Below are 23,019 nucleotides of genomic sequence, written 5' to 3'. Positions count from 1 at the left end.
GAGTGGCTGGTGTTAGGAAGGGCATCCAGCTGTAAAAACCCTGTCAAAATAGACACAGTAGCCTGAGTTAGTTTTCTACTTGGCTGGCTCCTATCAACTATTCTACCCCTGCTTGGAATACAGACGCTAAATGATCAAGATCATGATCATTATGATTATATATATATATAACATATATATATATATATTATATATATATATAACAAAGCATTTAATTTCCTTGGAAAGAAATAATTATCAAATTAGCAGAGAATTCGATATTAGCAAAAAAAAGAAGAAAAAAAAGAGAAAAGAAAAAAGAAAACAATGGACAACTGCAGCCAGTATATGATAAAGGAAAGTGATGAGTGTCAAAAATATTAAAACTGGAGCAGTAGTAAAAGCCTTCAACAATACAGAGAAATAGAACAAGACTTTAAAATTCATATTGAACAAACAGCTTTGCTTAAAGTCTCTAGTGCCAAAGAAAGCTAAGTTTGTATGAAAACAGAAATATATGTATAAAAATGCTCAGAAAGAAAGCAAGTAAGTGACCTTAACTGAACAACTCCCAAGCAATGTTGATGTACAGTTGCTTAGTTCCTTATCATGTGACCATTTCCAACAGATAGATAAAAGGTGCAGATTTTAATCTATAAGAACGTAAAAATCAACAAAATTAATACGTTTCCTGTGATAAATATGGTTGTTTTTTACATAATATTTACATCTGATAGTCACTACAATGTTAGGTTTTATACCTATGAGCTGAATCCATGTGAATGCAGAAACATAGTGTTTTTGATTTAAATATGGAAAAAATTCAAAAGGTATTCCTGATATTGGCATGTAAACTATTCTACCAAGGTTATCCTTATCAGGACTGTCCTGAAAAAGAAAATAAACAAATTTCAAAATATAACTTTTGGTCTATTTTTTGCAATAGCAACAAACATTATATTGTTTAGTATCATTACTACTTGAATCTCTTTCAGAAATTTTAAAACCAGCTACTTTAGCTTGTTAAGAAAAATTATATCTTTCAGTTATTAATAACTAGCAGTATCGCCCGGCGTTGCTCGGGTTTGTAAGGGAAATAACTATATAAGCATTTTTAGAGAGTTACTTCCCTTATAAATTCGGGCTTTCTTAGCCATTTTTGTTTTGGTGTCTTCAAGCCATGAAGTCGTTGTTCTAAAAGAACGCTGGTTTCCTTCACAATGCATTACGACGTTGATTTCTTTACACTCCCTTCCCCACAGCTTCACGAGGGAGGGAAGGGGGAGAAGCAAACAGGTGCAGCTGTGAGCATGGACGCCAACTCCGCCGCCATCGACATACGATGCATTTTATGCATTAAAATGGAATAAAAAACGATGTTAAATTATTTTTAAAATCGTAGACTCATCGTTGACGCGCGCTAATAGTCAGACGGGCTCGATATGAATCACGACTATAAGATACCCGAATTTGGTTAAACTGCACCGCAAAATGTGGGAGGAGTTAGGAATCTAAATCGAAGGGGACAGACACTCACACAACTAGAGTTTTATATATATAGATTTCTGGATTACCGTCTACTGCCGATTTAACTTTTCCCATCTAAGGTGGTAGATAAAGTATTTACAAATTTAGATATTTGATTATTGTAACAGCATTTGTTAACAGAGTTGACGCTAGAGGCGGGTCAACCAGGAAAACTGAGTCAAACAGAGTTATGTCCCTTGCTCCAAGACTCCATAAGTAAGGCAACAAATTTATTAACGATGACCAACTATAGTTTTTTTTATGAAAACTATTACATTAAGTTAAAATAGGCTATTATAAACTATTTAACAACTGAATATTCTCTAATTTAATTGTGTAAACCTTCATAAAGAAGTTTTGAAATGCTATAATTGCATATATATTATTAACAATACATGTAACAAAAATAAACAGTAACACAAAAATATTTACGAACTACACTTGTCAAGGGAGACAACTTGACATGAAAACTATTAAACTTTAGCATTACAATTGAAATCATACTCACAAGTCCATAACAATAAATCCCTATAGAATTTTTATGATAACGGTATTTTGGAAATTCTGAAGGGATATCTGACAAGCTTGTGTATGGCTCGGGTTTCCAATTGTACACCTGAGGTAAACAAAGAAATTAACAATTCTTCTGCTTTCATTAAAAAATTATTTTTTAGAATTATTTTTAAGCTCTAGGCAGATATTTAACATAATGCTTTCTATTATAGGTAACCGAATTTGGTGGTGGTACTTTATTTTATTGACACTGAAAGGTAACATAAAGCCAGAATGAATGCCATTAAACATTTTGTCGGGCATGCTTAACAATTCTGCCACCTTGTATAACATAACAATAACAACTGTCAGCAGTATTTTCTCAATGAATTAACTTTGCCATTCAAAAAGATATTACATGTAATTAAAAACATATTTTTCAGCATAACTAGTTACTTTCTATTGGAAATATTCATTTGTTTTAACTAGTTACAGAGCCACCTCTTATAAGGGAAGATACATATATGCCTATCATTATTTGGTGTCCAGTTCGCCATGCTTCCAGGTAGGATGGGTCTTATCTAGCTCAATGGTTTGCCAATTGTTGTGATCCTGTGTCCCTTCCTTCTTGAGGTTTAATCTCCAGATATCTCTTCTCAATGCTTCTCCCCAAATTTTCCTCTCTTGTACACTCCAAATCAACAGAAATAATATATCATTGGTATATTCTCAATTAGATGAGAATAAAAGCTGGCTCCTTGACATCTGAATTTAGAACAAAGTGAGACAAGACTATAAAATGTTTAGTCTAGCACTTTTATTATTGCTGCCAGCTTCCTACATTTCTTGTCAATAAGAAATATTAAATTCTGTTGTGTCTGGAGAGAGTCATTTTCTTTTTGTGCCTTATAATTTAACACATGACCCAGCCAAATAGTCAAGACTATTGAAAAGGTTGCAAGATGCAATGAAAATTTTAGGAAAATAAAAATAAGAAATAAGTGGAAATTTTACTGGTGAGTGCGTTAAATTATAAGGCACAAAAAGAAAATGACTCTCCCTAGACACAACAGAATACGCTTCAACACACGAACTCATATAAAGAATCTTGCAAACCAAATCTAAAAACAAGAAATATTAAAATAATATATCTATTCTTGCACTTTTATTCACATTGTTTTTTATTAAACTTTCACTACGAACAGAGATGGATAATTTTAAACTTTAAATTGGCTTTCAATGATACATCCACTTTATGTACAAGATATACATTACTACTTTAAATTAATACTGCTTATACCACATGCACATATGCACATGTGCACACACACACACTTTACAGAGTTTTCATTTGCTCCTCTTTTAAACAATGATGGTTCCCACCTTTTCAGCCTGCTTTGCAACCAATTCCATGCCCTTGATCAATCCCATGCAAATCTATCCCATTCCATCCAGCCAAGCTCCCCACCCTGTATGCACATGTGTACACACACATGCACCAAATGCAGAAATACTTTCAGCTGCTTTAATCAAACAAAGATTTCAGTCCTTCTAACTTTTACTTCTTTCAATCATGGGTCTGTGGCCATTCTGGGGTACTTCCATGAAGGGTTTTAGTCAAATGAATCAAGCCTGGTACTATTTTATTGTACTGATAGGTTATAATGATGTAAAGAGACCAACACTGGTTGTCAAGCAGTGTTAGGGGACAAAAACAAACACACACACACACACATATGTATGTATGATGGGCTTTCAGTTTTTGTGGTGTTGGCAGTCAGTGTTATGGGCCGTGATGAGCTATGTGGTGTTGGTGGAGAGGATGACAGATGAGGTGGGCAGAAGTAGGGCTTGCAGGGGCTGGCGGAAGAGTGAAGGGCGCATGCTTGGCAGGAAGCACGTGTGGTCAGCGAGGAAGCGTGGTCAGTTTCAGCATAGACGGCAAAGCGACAGGACATGTTGAATTTGTGAGAGACCATTGATTTCGCCGAAGTAAGGCCTTTTGTATTTCTTTCTCCCCTTGCTTCTTTTTCTGTTGTCCTTTTCCTCCATCACACTACAAGCTATTTCGGCTCATAAAAAAAAAACGAACGATGACTGTTGCCCGTATTTCAAACGAGATAATCAAACCATTTTGCAGTGACACAGATGTAGTCGCTTGGTTGAAGAAGGTGAAGTTGATGGCGAAGCTCCACGGTATAAGCGACCTAACGAGTTTTATATCACTGTACTTGGATGGTTCGGCATTGGCGCTGTATCTAGAGATGGAAGAGAAGGACCAACTTAGCACGGAGAAAATAGAAACCCGGTTGATGGAGGCCTTTGTGGAGGGAATGTTTGAGGCATACGCTCGCTTGGAGAAAACAAGATGGACTGGGGAACAGGTTGACGTATTTGCCAATGAACTCAGGAGATTGGCTAAACTGGCAGGTTATGAGGGAGAGTGGCTTTCCTGACAACATGTCGGTCGAGTTGCAGAAGCTTCCGAACATTCACTCGATGGCGATGGCAGACATTGTATCTCGGGCTCGTGTGCTAGTTTCGTACTGCAGAACGACATCGGTAGCAGCGACTGCAACAATGATAGGTGGCCAAGCGAGGAACAGCAGAGAGGGGTCAAAGAAAGAACGTGTGCGACCATTTAAAGGACAGTGTTTCCAGTGCCAGGGTTCGGACATGGTGCGAGACTGCGAGTCACCCAAGCCTAAGGTCATTTGCTACCGGTGTCGAGAAACAGCAAATGTCTGCGGGGAAATGGACTGAGGGAGACTACTACGCCGGTAGTTGTCCCTTTGGATCAATAGAGGCGCGTTTATCGTCATTACCTGTAGTCGACATTCTGGTGGAGGGGAAGATGTCACGAGCCCTTGTGGACATGGGCTGTACGACAACCCTGATGACTCCAGAAGTGGTAGAGACGTGGAGTGGAGAAAGCAGCGTAAGAGCAGTTGACGGAAGAGAAGTACACTGTGAAGGCGATACAGATGCACAGATTGTGATTCAGGGAATAAGGCTGACACTGCGAGCAATTGTAGTTGGCCATTTGGTGGACGAGATTGACGTGGTGATGGGGATGGATGCAATCACCCGTTTAAGAGGTGTCACTGTTAATGAGGCTGGTGTAACATTCGGGTTTGTGGGGAAACCGTGTATGGCAAGACCGTGCATTGGTGAGAACCGTGAAGAAAAGCATGCTGCACATGCCATTGATGACCAGGATTTTCGGGCTGTCTTCGATGGCCAGAGGTGGACAGTGGAGTGGCACTGGAAGGGAGAGCCCCTGACGTTATAAAATAAAGTGGGCTGCTATCAGCTTACTCTAAAAGGAGATGCCAGAAGTGAGTTCGAGAGGGAGGTGGAGCGGTGGATTAAGGAGGGTATATTGATCCCTTGGGAAAAAGAAAAGAGCAGAGTCCTACCACTGATGGTGGTGGTACAGCCCACAAAGCATAAGGTCAGGCCAGTGCTCGACTTCCAAGAGCTGAATGATCAGGTATCATGTCATACAGGCGGAGAGGCCACAGATGTCTGCGGAGCCACCTTGCGAGAGTGGAGACAGATGACAGGGGCCTCCATGATCGTCGATTTGAAGTTGGCATACCTACAGGTGCATGTGGCTGAGAAACTGTGGAAGTATCAGCTTGTCAGATATAAGGGCCGGACTTACTGTCTGACCAGGTTGGGGTTCGGGCTGAATTCAGCGCCAAAGATTATGGCAACAATTCTCAAGGCCATCCTGGGAAAGGTGGACAGAGTAAAAAGGGTCACCAATTCGTACATTGATGATATTCTGGTGGATGAAACCATAATGCCAGCAACAGAGGTCATAGGCCACCTGAAGAGTTTTGGACTGATCGCCAAGCCACCAGAGGCAATGGAGGGAGGTGCTGCACTGGACCTCAAGCTATGGAGAGACAAGGCCAGCGCGTTGGTGTTCCGGCGAGGGAACGAGATCCCCGAACTGGGCGCCAGCATGAGTAGATGGGAACTGTTCTTGGTGTGTGGGAAGCTGGTGGGACACTACCCGATTGCAGGATGGCTCCGGACAGCATATAGCTTCATCAAGAGATGAGACGAAGGAGTGAAGTGGAACGATAGAGTGGGGGAGAAGACGACCGACATGATACAGGAAGTCTTGGTCAGAGTAAGAGCAGAGGATCCAGTGAGGTGCAGTTGGTATGTTCCCAAATCAAAGAGCGGAATTGTATGGTGTGACGCCAGTAACATCGCAATAGGGGTTGTCTTTGAAGTGGGAGGTGTCATGGTGGAAGATGCAGCCTGGGTCAGGAAGACAGATGACTGCAATCATATTAATGTGGCGGACTTGGATGCCGTGTTGAAGGGAGTGAACCTAGCCTTGAAGTGGGGGTTGCACATCATAGAAATCAGGACTGATTCGGCCACTGTACTTGGTTGGGTGACAGCAGTCATCACTAATGAGCGGAGGGTGCAAACCAAAGGGGCCGCAGAGATGCTGGTAAAGCGCCGATTGGGGATACTGCGTGAACTAACCACTGAGGTCAATCTGAAGCTGAGCGTGATCTTTGTGCCTTCCGAGAAGAACAGGGCAGACGTCCTGACCAGGGTAAAGCGAACCTGGTTGCAGGTGCCAGAGGATGCAGAGCAGGCTGTGGCTGCAGTATGCCGTCTGAGTGACTTGGAGTTGTGGAGATTGCATACCATGCATCACATGGGGGTGGACAGGACATTGTTCCTAGCCAGAAAAGTTGACTCCGATGTAACAAGACGGAGCGTGCAGAGAGTGGTTAGCAGCTGTGACAAGTGCCAGTCCATCGACCCTGCTCTGGGCATACATGAGACAGGAAGTATTCCAGTGGACCACGACTGGAAGCGACTGGCAGTGGACATAACACACTACCGGCAGGGGACATACCTCTCAATGGTTGACTGCGGACCAGAGCGGTTCGCCATATGGAGGGAGATGAAGACGGGGACTGCAGAGGAAATTGTGAAAGTATTGAATGAGATATTCCTGGAACGAGGCCCCGTGGATGAACTGCTTCTGGATAATGGCACTGCATTTCGCTTGGAGGTGCTGAAAGAAATGCTTGGTGGGTGGAAGGTCAACCGCTTCTTCAGGGCAGCATACCAGCCAAGTGGAAATGAGCTGGTGGAAAGGCATCATCAAGACCATGGCAGAGAGGGGCCACATTTCACCAATCGAGGCTGTATTTTGGTACAATATGTCGCCCAGATCAAGACAGGCTGAGGAGTCGGTGCCACACAGGGCAATATTCAGGTACGAGTGGAGGCATCCGTGTACTGCATCAATGCGACCCGGGGCAGAGGAAGAGCATGCCTTCATGCAGGTCGAGGAAGAAGTTTGGGTAAAACCCCCAAATGCACGGTGTACATCACAATGGGGAAAGGGAACAATAACCTCCATAAATTCGAAGAACAACATCTCTGTCGATGGTATGCCACGCCACATTTTGGATATACGGAAGATTGTCCATGCCTCAGAGGATGGAACCAGCAGCAGTGGGAAAGAAGATGAAGACAACATCAGTAGACAAGATGATGAAGCCAGCAGCACCCTGGTTGGCTGATTATGAAACCAGTTAAGGTGTGAGTTCGGGAGCGGGGAGTGAGTGGGAAAGCCGGTTGAGTGATCTGTAGATCAGGGGGACGTGTGGTGTTGGCGGTCGGTGTTATGGGCCGTGATGAGCTATGTGGTGTTGGTGGAGAGGATGACAGATGAGGTGGGCGGAAGTAGGGCTTGCAGGGGCTGGTGAAAGAGTGAAGGGCACATGCATGGCAGGAAGCACATGTGGTCAGCGAGGAAGCGTGGTCAGTTCCAGCATAGACGGCAAAGCGACAGGATGTGTTGAATTCGTGAGGGACCGCTGATTTCGCCGAGGTAAGGCCTTTTGTATTTCTTTCTCCCATTGCTTCTTTTTCTGTTGTCCTTTTCCTCCATCACACTACAGTTTTCATCTATCAAATTCACTCACAAGGTTTTGGTCAGCCTGGGGCTATAGTAGAAGACACTTGCCCAAGGTACCAGACAGTGGAACTGAATCTGGAACCATGTGGCTAAGAAGCAAACTTCTTACCACACAGTCACGCCTGTGCCTATAATGTTCCTTCTATTAAACACAAGTATCATGCCCCAGGTGGAGGCACATGGCCTAGTGGTTAGAGCAGCGGACTCGTGGTCGAGGGATCACGGGTTTGAATTTCTGACTGGGTGATCTGTGTGTTTATGAGTGAAACACCTAATCTTCATGAGGTTTCTGCAGAAGGTAATGGTGAACTTCTGCTGACTCTTTCGCCACAACTTTCCCTCACTCTTTCCTCTCGCATCTATCATCTCACCTGCGATGGACTGGTGTCCTGTCCTGATGGAGAACCTATACACCAAGGAAACCAGCCCTATGAGCCAGGATTGGCTCGAGAAGGAACAAACATCATGCTTGCTTCCATATTCACCAAACTCTTCAAACTTTTCCCTTTCTATGGGAACATTTGGAAGCACATCTCAGTGTGTGCCATTTCAAAGAAGGCAACCCCTATGACCTACCTAAATATCATCCAAAAACTCTCACTCCTAACATCTCTTAAGGTAATGGAGACAGTCATTAACAATGATGTTCTTCCATGGCACCATACTGGTAGTCACTGAGGAGAGAGTCATACTCCAACTTCTGTACCACAGGCCTGCTGTCTCTTCTGTCTTTTCTGACTCTACTAAGATGCCCTCTGTTCCTTGGAGCTAGTTGGGTTCAAATACCCAGCACTCAGACACCTTGATCCACTCGGTTTTCTATTTCTCTTGATGCCCTCCACCTCACTTGGCTCCCTGCTCTATCATGCCCAGTCCTTTCTCTCCAGAACATCAGTCCTCTGGATTCTTCCTGCTTATGTTTTTCCTGCAGTTGTTGACCAACAACACTTCCAACAGAGCAATAAGAATATCAAAGTCTCCAGTCTCAAAGGGCCTACAAAGGTCATGAGTAATACAGAGGATCAGCATAGGCTAAAAAGAAATGAAAAAAAGCATGTCGTGCTGGATGTGTAATACTAGCATTCCAGAGAACAACAAAGAACAAAGAAGCTAAGAAAAACAGAAGAGGAATCAGGTGTAGTATGCAAAAAAAAAAGACTGTGCTCATATGAATATGTAATGCATATGGAAGAGGATAGCTGTATCGAGCATTCTGAGTAAATGGAAGTCAGGATGAGGGAAATTGAAGAAGACTTGGGACAGATCTGAAGCTGTTATAACACATGAAGAATATAAGAAAGGGCAACATGGACACAAGGACTGGAGGCAAATGATGTGTGAGAAGATCCACTCACCTGTCCAGAGTTGGTGCAATGAATGCAAAAATTATGGCATATTTATGCATACACACACATACACATATGTGTGTGTGTAGACTGACTATCACCATGCACATACATGTGTGTTTGTATGTATGTGCACACATGCATTTGTAGCTGTCTACTGTTAAATCTACACCCTTGATCTCTTTCATAGCCTCTTACACCTCTAACACCCATATCACTGTTACCCATGTTTCTTTAAGCCATGACTTTATCTCTCTTGTTCTTCCTGCTCCTATTGCTCATCTCTGATTCACTCTATCTTTGTCTCAAACTCACTGTCAGCGTATTCTGTCGGTGTAACTAAGAATGGCAATGCATCTCTCCAGCTCATCACATATAACACACGCACCCATGCTTTTATTGCTCATTTTCTGCTTGCCATACATCACAATCTTTCAGCCACACTTATCACATGTCTATCAATCACTTCCTTGTCTTCTTAATTCCCTATGCTTCCAATAAGTCCGAGGATGGCAGTAGATCTCTTCTGTTTGACACACATTACTTTCACTGTAACTAAGTATGTTGTTGCACTTATTCTGACCCTTTCCCCAATGCTCCTTTTAGCCACTCACATGTACAAGACCCACCTATTTCCCATTTTCCCTGCAACCTTTCACATCACTTGTCCCCATCACATATTCTGTGTATAGGTGACCACTTGTTCCCAGTTCTCTCTATTTCCTTCTCCACCCCCTTATACTGTTTGTCATCACCACATATCATTCTGATTACCAGAATACTCTCGTTCTTTCTTTCCTATGTACTTTAAACCTCTGTCATCACTCTCTCTCCCTTTCTTATGGGTTACATACACCTCTGTCATCCATTCTACATTGCATTGCCTTGAATATACACACCTATCTCAGAATTGTATACTTTCCTTATTACATATGCACCTCATCACTAATTTTTCTGCCTCCATCAGATGTGCTCCACATATGTAAAAAGGCTGATGAGAAAAGAAAGAAAATGAGACTGTGAGGTCTCTTTACTTATGTCAAGGTCATGGTACCACTTTCGTTCTGGTGCCACAAAAGATGCACCCAGTACACTCTGTAAAGTGTGAGATGGTAAGATGTTTTTAGTTTTATCAAGGATATGATATCTCTCTGGTGTTACTAAAAGAGCATCTTGTACACTCTATAGTGGTTGGTCTTAGGAAAGGCATCCAGCCATAGAAATCAAGCCAAAGATAAAGCATGAATGCAATAAAGTGCCCAACCCATTTACATGAGAAGGATCCCCTAAATATGTGCTAACTCTGACAGTGAAATCCACCCAACCTATACCAGCATGAAGGCGCATGGCTCAGTGGTTAGAGCGTCGAGCTTACAATCGTGAGGTTGTGAGTTCGAATCCTGGACTGGGCTGCATGTTGTGTTCTTGAGCAAGACACTTTATTTCATGTTGCTCCAGTTAACTCAGCTGTAGAAATGAGTTGCGATGTCACGGGTGTCAAGCTGTATCGGCTGTTTCCTTTCCCTTGGGTAACACTGGTGGCATGGAGAGGGGAGGCCGGTATGCATGGGCGACTGCTGGTCTTCCATAAACAACCTTGCCCAGCCTTGTGCCTGGGAGGGTAACTTTCGAGGTGCAATCCCACAGTTAGTCATGACAGAAAGGGGGTCTCATACCAGCATGGAAAGCAAATGTAAAATAGTGATGAAAATATAACATGCATAACAAACTACTAAATATGCAATGAAATATATGAAAAATACTAGACAACTAACCTTATTGACTCTAACAATAAAGCATGGTTTGCCAATGGAAAAACCAAAATTAGTTTTCTTATTACATAATGAATTGTTAGGGAAAAGAGCTGATCTTTTTAGATGTTTAACATAATCAGCTTTATCTGCTTGTATATTACAAGTCCCATCATCATGACATTCTATGCCATGTTTCTCTGAAATGAAAGTAAAACAATTAGATATAGAATAATAAGTTCAAGTATCAACACACTTGTTGATGAAAGAAAACAATAAATGATATGAGATCTACTCTACTTCTGCTACTAATATAAATCAATACAAATATAAAAGATTTCCACTTTGTTTTGACTTTAAAAATCTGTGACAGTAACTTCTTTGCAGGAAACAAATATCTGAAGTAATACTAATATGGTAAGCTGGCAGAATCATTAGCAAGCTAGGCAAAATGTTTTGCAGCATGTCACCCATCTTTATGTTCTGAGTTCAAATCCACCGAGGTCAACTTTGCCTTTCATTCTTTTGGGGTAAATAAAATAAGTATCAGTTGAACTCTGTGGCTGATGTAGTCAACTTATCCCTGCCCCTGAAATTTCTGGCCTTGTGCCAAAATTTGAAATACATATTTGAAGTAATACTTCAATTATTAGCAAAACTAGAACTAACAAGCAGAATCCTTGGTATGGTCATGTGATGCATATGGATGAGGATAGCTGCATAAAACATACTGATCCATAAATGTGTATGGAACCTGTAAAAGAGATAGACCCAGGGAGACATAGGACAAAGCAATGAAAAGTGACCTTCAGATGTTGAGCCTCATAGAGATGACAAAGAACTAAGATGATTAGTGATTTGCTGTGCTTGGGAAGATACACTTATCTAAGCAAAAATGAGGCCCTGAAAGCACATTGTTCATTTTCATGTCCCTCTCTCCAACAACTCTTCCCCCAAACATCCTCCCTCCCTCCATTTGTGCTCACAACTCACTGCATTCCCTCACCTCTACCTCCTACACTTTTACAAACTTACGTGATCACTCACTCTGTCTTATCTTCTGTATCACTTATACACCCCTCCCTTGTCAGGGTGTATCCCAATATCTTCAACATCTCCTCTCCCTGCTTTTTTAACTGGGGTAGCTATATATCTCCTCTACTGCAAGACATTTGTTTCTATCCCTCTATCATACTCTAACCTCTCATCCCCTGACATAAAACCTCATCACCTCAATACGACTGCCTCCTCAATCAAAGAGTCTTGTCTTGCTAAGCAACCTCACCGATGCTGGTGCCATGGAAAAAGCATCCAGTACATTCTACAAAATGTTTCATGTTAGGAAGGGCATGCAGCCATTGAAAGCAGTGAGTAGTGTTCGTTGCAGTCAGCTCCTGTCAAAGTATCCAACCTATGCCAGCATTGAAAACAGACATTAAATGATGAGGACTGAAAGCAATCACTTCTAGGAAGCTGAGCACTTTGAATGAACCCAAAAATATTCAAAGAAAAGGTTCTGCTCTAATTACACAGAAAAAAGTATGGACTCTGCAAACTGCAGCAAAGTAACCCATTTAGAAGACTTTGGATAGGCATTGATGGAGTGAATAAAAACTGACAGAGCATAGATAAGACAGCTGAAGAATTCTGATGCAGACACCCCTCTGTGTTTTTATTGTGTTACTGACAGCAGAACCCACGTTCTAAAATGGTTGGGCATAGGAAAAGCAACTAAGTGAGAAAGTCATGATATACATATATATACAATAGCAAAGATTGGTAATTGGTTAGTTATCAGTTACCATATGTGCCAGAGGAAGAACCTATCCACCCATGCCAATGTAGTAAAAAGAGCATAAAATGAGGAATGTGATGAGGATATGAATCATACCTTTAAGTTCCCTGTCAATCATTGATATATATGGGGCAGCATTATGCATGTCTTTTACTTTATAGTATATAAGACCGTCAGTATCTACAGGCATAACAACTAAACCTGCATTAAGGAGAAATAAGATATTATAAATATTTTAAAACTATTTAAATCGTTGAAATTCATCAAATAATTCATTGGCAACTAGTAAAATTCAAAGTCAGTAGTAAGAAGTAGTCAAAAGATAACTGTAAAATATATTTTTCATCTCTGTCTGATGACATTTTAAGTGTTTTTATTGTTTCTTAATGCTACATGCAGAGAGAGAGAGGGGGGAGAGGGAGAGAGAGAGAGAGAGAGAGAGAGAGGTGTTGAATGTTTATAATATTGAAGGTGTCAAGATATCTCTGGAGAAGTTTTAATGGGTGAAATAAAAAAAGCAAACCTACAGCTATTTCTGAAATGAACATGCCTACAGCAAAATAGAGGCAGTGATTATCAAAATCATCATCATCATCATCATTTAATGTCCATTTTCCATGATGACATGGGTTGGATGGTTTGACAGGAGCTGATCAACTGAAGGGCTGTTCAGGCTCCCTGTCTGTTTTGGCATGATTTCTATGGCTGGATGCCTTTCCTAATGCCAACCACTTTACAGAGTGGGTGTTTTTCACAGCACTGCCACAGGTGTTTTTTCAGTGGTACCAGCACCTATGAGCCAGCAAGATTAGGGATGCTCAGCTGGAGAGGGTTGCAGGGTATGACCCTGTATGCAAGGACAACCATGCTTTTACTTAGCTTAACATGTCTAAGTAAAAGTGGTTGTCCTTACATACAAGTTCATACCCTGCAAACCTCTTCAGCTGAGCATCCCTAATCTCACGGGCTTGTAGGTGCTGATGCCACATAAAAACACTCATACTAGTGCTGCGTAAAAGAAGTCCATTGCAATCAAGCAGACCAATAATCAAAGCATTCCATCCATGACCATCCTGTATTTCCAGATACATTGAGAACAATGGTTCTCAATAGGAGTCCATATCTCCTCTGACGGGGCCCATGCAAGCAAAAGAGTAAATTGGGGAGTCACAGTAGTATATTTGGGGCGAGCTGGCAGAAAAGTTAGCACGCCGAGCAAAATGCTGATCGGTATTTCGTCTGCTGCTACGTTCTGAGTTCAAATTCCACCGAAGTCGACTTTCATCTTTTCAGGGTCGATTAAATAAGTACCAGTTATGCACTGGGGTCGATATAATCGACTTAATCCGTTTGTCTGTCCTTGTTTGTCCCTTCTGTGTTTAACCCCTTGTAGGTAGTAAAGAAATAAGTATATTAGGGGTCCCTGAAAAAAATTTTTTTTTTAAATGTATTTGTTGCAAGTAACAGCTAGATTTCTTCCTCAAGCCTTTGACTTAATTCAACTCACACAAGTTAATGGGTGAAAAATAAAATGGGAATTTTGCAAGAAGTAACTCTAAAATTAGGTTTTAAACATCAAATGGCTATGGGTGTCCATCAAAATAGAATAGTAATCAAAGGGGCCCATAGGTAAAAAAATGGTTGAGAACTACTAATTTTGAGCAATATTCTTTTCTACTCTAGGCACAAGGCCTGAAATTTTTGGTGAAGGGGCCAGTCCATTAGATCAACCCCAGTCAACTGCTACAAAGGCAAAGGTGGTGTCCGATACAGTAATAATTACAAAAGCATCAAATTGCTGGAGCAGGTGATGAAAGTTGCTACCTGCTTCAACTTGCTATAAAAGCAGGTACTAATGTAACCTTGTACTTATTCTTAGTGCAAGTTTTGAAGAGTGTAGTTCAGTTTTAACAGTTATTTTTTCAAAACTATAATGGAAGCGACAAAGGAGCATATTCAGTACATTTTTCTTTATGAGTTCAATAAAGGCAATAAAGCAATGGAAAATGTGAGGAATATTAATGCAGTATATGGGGATAGGACAATAAGTGTAAGCCAGTGTCAACGGTGGCTCCAGAAATTCTGAGCTGGAAACTACAGCCTAGAAGGTGAGCCTTATCCTAGAAGATCTGTAGATCTCAATGAGGACATCCTGCAAACCCTGGTGGAACAAAACCCATCATAACTGTTGAGGAACTATCAGAGAAGCTTAGATTTGGTCATTCAACCATTCATCGACACCTGCATGCCTTTGAAAAAGTTAGCAAATAGAGTCAATGGCTTCCTCACAAACTTTCTAAGTCTAATCATGCAAAGAGAGTGAATGTGTGTTTTTGTTTGCTGTCATGTCTCATGAATGAACCTTTTTTTGGACTGAACAGTGGCTGGTGATGAAAAATGGGTTCTCTATAGAAATGTCAAGCACTGAAAACAGTGGGTATGGAAAGGAGAAACACCGGTACCCCAGGCTAAAGAAGGTATTCACCCACATAAGGAGTCGTTATCAGTTTGGTGGGATATGAAAGGTGTAGTCCACTTTGAACTTTTAAACCCAAACCAAACAATAACAAAGGAGATCTACTGCGAGCAGCTTGAGTGGCTTAAGTCAGCACTAGAAGAAAAACAACCATCTTTGGTTTCAAGACGAAAGGTGTTGTCTGAGGAGACACAGTGGGTCTGAACCCAGAACCATGTGTTTGGGAAGCAAACTTTTTACCACGCCATTTCTGCACCTATATATTTTCACCATGTATATCTATGTGTGTGTGTGTGCATGTGTGTGTATATGAAATGTTCGCTTGCCATTTGAATGAAACAATGTTGTTGTTCACATTTCTTTGTTGATGTTATAACTGATTGCACTACTCTTTCAATGACCAACAGAATAAAAATAAAACTGAAAAAAATATGGAAGAGAATTGGAGACAAGCAGAGTATTTATTTAATCACAAACTCTTGTCTCAAAACCAGTTCCTGCCCAAGCCATGCTTGCACAGAACAATATGGCTATCAAATAAAGCAATCAATTGGGTTATCAGATGAAGTCATCAATTTCTTTTTTTCCATTTATTTTAATAATCCTTTATCAATAATTTTAACAAATCAATCAATAATATATTCTCCTTCATTGTTCATGACTTCTTGCCAATGTTCCACTAGCTTGTCAATGTCTTGATGATAAAAGTCACCACATTTTGATTGATTTAAAAAAAAATTGTTGATGAAAGATAAGGATTAAAATACATAGAATTAAAAAAGAAATGAATGAATATATCTGACATCACAGCACTTATGGGAACAAATTATAGAAAATAATGTTGAAATTTACCTGGTGTTCCATTAAGCACGCTATGAGAACCCTGTAGCCTGGGTTCTGACGTTGGAATAACATGGTAGGCAAATACATAGTACATAAATGCACTAAGCGAGAACAACACTGAGTAGAAGCAGATATAAAATAATAAAATCTCGCCTGAAAATAATAGAATTGATTATCAGTAATTTAAAGCTTCTATTTTTTATAAATTACATTGCATAAAATCTGTATTTGCAGATTCTTTTGTGTCTGGGGAAAGTCATTTTCTTTTTATGCCTTATAATTTAACACACTCACCAGTAAAATTTCCACTTATTTCTTATTTTTATTTTCCTAAAATTTTCGTTGTGTCTTGCAACCTTTTCAATAGTCTTTCAATACTATTGAAAAGGTCGCAAGACGTAACGAAAATTTTAGGAAAATAAAAACAAGAAATAAGTGGAAATTTTACCGCTATTGAAAAGGTTGCAAGACACAACAAAAATTTTAGGAAAATAAAAATAAGAAATAAGTGGAAATTTTACTGGTGAGTGTGTTAAATTATAAGGAACAAAAAGAAAATGACTCTCCCCAGACACAACAGAATATGCTTCAACACACAAACACATATAAAGAATCTTGCAAACCAAATCCAAAATCGAAATGTATTTGCAGAAACAATATATTAGATTAAAACAGAATACATATTTGAAATTATTTATCCATATATTTATTTGAAAATGGTAAAAGCCTACTAAACTGTACTGTTTCTTTTATTTTGTTAAATGAACATTAGCACATTCACGTTTTACATCCAATGTTTCCATGCTAGCATGGATTACATAAATACATATTGTTGAAGCTTTCTTTTAAAATGGGTACCCTTCTTGCCACAAATCCTTTACCTGCTTTTCAAGCAAGGAAGTTTTTAATTCCACAGAATTACTGGATAGCTTATCAACAGGGAAATGATAATGAAGAAAACCAGACTGTAGCTCATGAAGTCACAGAATACAACATTTTCAACATTCTCAGACACACAGACATAAGACATTAATTGATGATGATGATGAGGAGGAGGAGGATGATAATGATGCTGACATACAGTGTCCCTAATGTAAGCTATAGACACATAAGAGAGGCAGTGGCATCACAGGAAGTTTAACAGAGAAAATAGTCTTTGTGTGTGGCAGATGTGCAGGTATAATAAACACTAAGAATGTACAAATAAGCAATGGAGGTAGCTGTTCTAAAAGCATAGTTGCTAGAATAAGAAGTAGCAGAGTAAAGTTCAGAGAGCTGTTATCATTGTTGGTAACAAAGGGCTCCTCCCTCAGAGTGAAAGGCAAATTGTATGATACCTGTGTACAGACAACTATGGCACAATGGTTAGAGCATCAGAGTCACAATCGTGAGGTAATGAGTTTGGTTCCCGAACTGGGCTGTATGTTGTGTTCTTGAGCAAGATACTTTATTTTATGTTGTTCCAGTTCGCTCAGTTGTAGAAATGAGTTGCAACACCACTAGTGCCAAGCTGTATCAGCTTTTGCCTTTCCCTTGGATAACATCAGTGGTGTGGAGAGAGGAGACTGGTATGCATGGGTGACTGGTGGTCTTCTACCTTGCCTAGACTTGTGCCTTGGAGGGGAATTTTCTAGGTGCAATCCCATGGTCATTTAGGACTGAAGAGGGTCTTTCCCTCTTGACCTTTAACAGACAGCTATGCTACATGGCAGTGAACCATGGGCTGTGACTGTAGAGGACATGCAACAGTTTGAAAGAAATGAAACCCGCATGCTCTGCTTGATGTGCAATGTCAGTTTGCATGTCTAAATGTTTTAAGAGAAGAACTGGGTATAAGAGACAACAGATGTAGTGTGCAAGAGAGAAGACTGTGCTGGTATGGTCATGTTATGCATATGGATGAGGCCATCTACATAAAGAAGTGTCCATTTCTAAATGTGAAGGGCAACTTCTGGAAGAGGAAGTGGTGAGAAATGATCTGCAGAGGTTGAACCTCACAGAGGAAATGACAAAGAACTGAGACAATTGGCAATTTGCTATGCTTAAGAAGACCTATCCAGCTAAGTAAAATCAGGGCACTAAAAGCATGTCTTTTATGTCCATGCCCCCACCACACACACACACACAATCTGCTCCCTGACAAACTTTCTCACAACCCTTCTTCCTAATAATCCCTTCCCCTGACTCATGCTCACCACCTGCTGCATTCCTCTTTTCCCCACCGCCTCACATACATACCTGCACAATATATGTCTCTGCTGAATCTCTTCCCCACAACATAACCTCCCAATAACCCCCGGCTCTACCTGTGCCCATTCATTACAACTCCTCCTCCATCTCCCACCCATTCACACTCCAGTGTCCAGTCCACTACACCATCTTCTCTTTCTCACTCTTTGCCTAAGGTAGCCACATCTCCCCTCTAATGCAAGACTCCCTTTCCTGTCTCACACTACTACTCCTTAACTCAGCTGAAGAGTCTTGTCTCACAATCTACTTTGTGACCCCATTGTTGCTGGTGCCACATAAGAAGTACCCAGTGCAATCAGTAAAGGAGTTGGCATAAGGAAGGGCATTCAGCCATAGAAACCATGTCAAAGCCAACAGCAAGGCTTGGCGCAATCTTCTGGATTGACCAGTTTCTGCTGAACCTTTCAAACCATGCCAGCATGAAAAACATGTTAAATGATGATGAACAAAATGGAATGACGGCCTATTCAGCAAGAGAGATATGTTTATAGAATGATGATTTTTCAACTTGCCAGCCAGTTTGTCCAATTTATTTACTCCAGACATCTTTCTTTGGAGCAACTTAATTTCTTTTATATCATATTTCTGTTAAAATACACTGTCTTTGTTTCAATTAAATTTGAAAATGAGGACAGATTACAAATCCCTTCAGGTTGATGGCCCTGCTCAATATGTAGAAAAGGTGTAGGTAAAAACTCCATAAGATGTATGTGGTGCAAACTATGGGTACATAAGAGGTGCAGCAATATCAGAGGAAAGTTAACAGGGAAAATAGTCTTTGTATGTGGTAGATGTACAGATACAATAAACACTAGAAATGTACAGGAAATAGACTCTGTCAAATGCCAGGTGGGATACCTAAAAGTTGTTGATAGCTCCCATTATCTAGGTGACCAAGTCAGTAGTGGAGGAGGATGCTCCAAGAGCATAACTGCCAGAATAAGAATAGGCTAGGCTGGACAAAGTTCAGAGAGCTTCTACCTCTGCTGGTAACAAAGAGCCTCTCTCTCAGAATGAAAGACAGACTGCATCATGCCTGTGTGTGAACAGCCATGCTCCATGACAGTGAAACATGGGCTGTGACCACAGAGGACATGCAAAGGCTTGAAAGAAACGAAGCTAGTATGCTTCACTGGATGTGCAATGTCAGTGTGCATGTACGACAGAGCATAAGTGTCTTGAGAGAAAAACTGAGCATAAGAGGCATCAGATGTGGAGTGCAAGAGAGATGACTGCACTGGCATGGTCATGTGATGCATATGTATGTGAACAGCTGTGTAAAGAAGTGCTGATCTCTAACTGTAGTGGGAACCTGTGAAAAAGGTATACCCAGGAAGACATGGAACACAGTAGTGAAGCATGATCTTTGAATGTTGGGCCGCACAGAGGCAATGACAAGTGACTGAGACCTTTGGTAATATGCCATGCTTGAGAAGACTCATCAAGTCAAGTGAGATAGTATTTGTGACCATTGCTGGTGTCATGTAAATAGCACCCGTGAAATCATAACTGTGGCCATCGCCTGTAGCATGATCTTTGAATTTTAGGCTTCATGGAGGCAAGGGATGAGGTGGTGAAGCATGATCTTTGAATATTAGGCCCCACAGAAGTGATGACAAGTGAGTGAGACCTTTGACGATATACTGTGCTTGAGAAGACTCAGCAAGCCATGTGAAATCATAGTCATGGCCATTGTCAGTGTCATGTAAATGGCACCCATGACGGTGGCACATAAAAAGCACTCATTACACTCTTGGAGTGGTTGGCATTAGGAAAAGCATCCAGCCGTAGAAATCATGTCAAATCAGATTGGAACCTGGTGCAGCTCTCTGGCTTATCAGTTCCTGTCAAACCCTGTAACCCATGCCGCATGTAAAGCAGACATCAAATGATGCTGCTGCTACTGATGATGATGATGATGCTAAAAGATTTATTAAAATAATTTTAATATCAAGCTGGTGCTTGGAATATAAATTAACATGAAATTTTGATGGTTTTGATTTAGATGACTTCAAAATTTGCATCATAGAACCAGGAGAGGTACCAGGCTATTTGGTAACAAAAGGGTTTAAGAATTGTATTTACATTACTATGTTCTACAATATTCGACAACTGAAAGCAAATATACAAAGTGAAACCTGAGCCCTGGAATTGGACACACTGAGCCATATCATAAAAAATGCGCAGGAAAAGTCACACACGTGATATGGCAAAAAAGATCATTTGTGTAACATAATTTTCCATAAATTGACAAAAATGTTTAAATTTATATTGTTTTATATACAGAAATATTTCACTTAATAAATAAATAATTTAGTTTTGGACAATATGTAAAGAAAGAATGCATTCTAAAGTGAATCAGTTCTGATAAGAAAAGATTTGGTAAAAGAGACAGAGATGAGATATAGCAAGAAAAATGAAAGAAACAGAAATGAGAACATCAACTGGATTCATATATATATATATATATAGTGTGTGTGTGTGTGTGTGTGTGTGTGTGTGTGTGTGTGTGTGTATGTGCGTGAGAGAGAGAGAGAGAGAGAGAGAGAGAGAGACAGGGCTAGTTCTTTCAGAAGTGAAGGCATCATAAGTAATGTTAGGAAAGTGAAGAATGCTTAGTGATTAATTGTGCATAGTGGGTGTGTCTTCACAGACAGAGGAGCAGCATGAAGAATGCTGGGATTTTAAAGGCTTGACTGTCATTCAGAGCAGAAATATTTTGGGGTACTCAAGGAAAAAAAAAATTGTTTTTGCACTGTAATATTATCCTTCAAGTACATATGGGATTTCCGTGAGAATTAGTCAGAAACTGTTAAACTTAGAATGTATAGAGGAGACAGAAGTGGTACAGTTCCATTTCCTTGAAATATGTAGTGTCTGAGACAAATTTAATTTAAATAGATCATATTCCTCATACTATGCTAAAAATAAATTTAAAAAACAAAAACAAAATTTGTAATACTAGTTTTATAGCAGCAAAATCATGTTTTCAACCAATGTTTATTTCATTTTATTTGTCTATTTCATTATATTTCTTCATTTAATTTTTGTCATTCATCTTTCTTGCCAGGAATAAAGTATAAGGCGGTGAGCTGGCAGAAACATTAGCATGCCGGGCGAAATGCTAAGCGGTATTTTGTCTGCCGTTACATTCTGAGTTCAAATTCCGCCGAGGTCAACTTTTCCTTTTATCCTTTCGGGGTCAATAAATTAAGTACCAGTTATGCACTGGAGTCGATGTAATTGACTTAATCCCTTTGTCTGTCCTTGTTTGTCCCGTCTATGTTTAGCCCCCTTGTGGGCAATAAAGAAATATAAAATAAAGTATAATACTGGTGATATGCAACAAACTGTAAACCCTCAGTGTTTTGAAAGCTCAGTCATTTGTAACTCATAATGCTATTTTAGATTTGATATTAATAAAAAGCAGAAGCTGGTAGAATCGTTAGCATGCTGGGTGAAATGCTTAGTGGTATTTCGACCATCTTTATGTTCTGGGTTCAAATTCCACTGAGGTTGACTTTACCTTTCATCCTTTGGGGGTTGATGAATTAAATGCCTGTTGCATACTGGGGTTGATCTAATCGACTGGACCCCTCCCCACAAATTTCAGGCCTTGTACCTATAGTAGAAAGGATTAATAAAAAGCAGGACAAAGGCGGCAAGCTGGCAGAATCATTAGCACGCAAGGCAAAATGCTTTCAGTATTTCGGCCATCTTTACTTTCTCAGTTCAAATTCTGCCACGGTTGACTTTGCGTTTCATCCTTTTGAGATCAATAAAATAAGTACCAATTGAACACCAAGGTTGACATAATCGACTTGCTCCTCCCATAAAATTGCTGGCCTTGTGCCAAAATTTGAAACCTCTAAAAGCAGGACAATGTTCAGTCCTTCAAATTTACTTTGAATGATCATGACTTCAACTTCAGATACTATATTACATCATTCTCTTCTTATACAGTTTTTTCTTACTTTTTGCAGACACTGCTTGACAATTTTAACTTCAGTTGAAACACACATTATAGATCCATCATTTTCTAATGACTTCTATATTTTCCAAATACTAGATATCTTTCTTTCTTAAATTTTCCACTGTCTAAAAATATTTAGCTGTTAATGCTGTTAAGTCAAATTACAATAACTTACTTTGCCAATTTTTGATATTATTTTTAAGCTCATGTACATGTGTGTATTCTTATATAGAAGCACAGTTTAATTGTATCTATTACTCTTTTACTTGTTTCAGTCATTTGACTGTGGCCATGCTGGAGCATGGCCTTTAGTTGAGGAAATCGACTCCAGGACTCATTCTTTCTAAGCCTAGTACTTATTCTATTGATCTCTTTTGGCGAACTGCTAAGTTACGGGGACGTAAACACACCAGCATCTGTTGTCAAGCGATGTTGGGGGGACAAACACAAACACACACACATATACATATATACGATGGGCTTCTTTCAGTTTCTGTCTATCAAATCCACTCACATGGCTTTGGTCAACCCGAAGCTATAGTAGAAGACACTGCCATGCAGTGGGACTGAACCTGGAACCATGTGGTTGGTAAGGAAGCTACTTACCACACAGCCACTC

The 23,019-nt window shown here is 40.2% G+C and overlaps 1 protein-coding gene across 1 annotated transcript in view; it reads right to left on the bottom strand.

Annotated features, from left to right (window-relative positions):
- Positions 1-210: 210 nt before the first annotated feature.
- LOC118768428 (sodium/potassium-transporting ATPase subunit beta-1-like) overlaps positions 211-23,019 on the bottom strand; it is a 42,212-nt gene continuing 19,403 nt past the window's right edge. Inside the window, exons 2-6 of the mRNA XM_036514911.1 lie at positions 16,187-16,330; positions 12,955-13,059; positions 11,088-11,263; positions 2,015-2,122; positions 211-867 (exon numbers count right to left, since the gene is read on the bottom strand). Of these exons, the coding sequence (XP_036370804.1) occupies positions 628-867; positions 2,015-2,122; positions 11,088-11,263; positions 12,955-13,059; positions 16,187-16,330 (773 nt within the window). The 3' untranslated portion in view covers positions 211-627. The remainder of the gene's footprint in view (positions 868-2,014; positions 2,123-11,087; positions 11,264-12,954; positions 13,060-16,186; positions 16,331-23,019) is intronic.

Source organism: Octopus sinensis, linkage group LG2 (genome assembly GCF_006345805.1).
Source record: "Octopus sinensis linkage group LG2, ASM634580v1, whole genome shotgun sequence".
Lineage (NCBI taxonomy): Eukaryota > Metazoa > Mollusca > Cephalopoda > Octopoda > Octopodidae > Octopus > Octopus sinensis.
The sequence above is the reverse complement of the archived record's forward strand: the minus strand, read 5'-3'. Positions and strand labels throughout refer to the sequence as shown.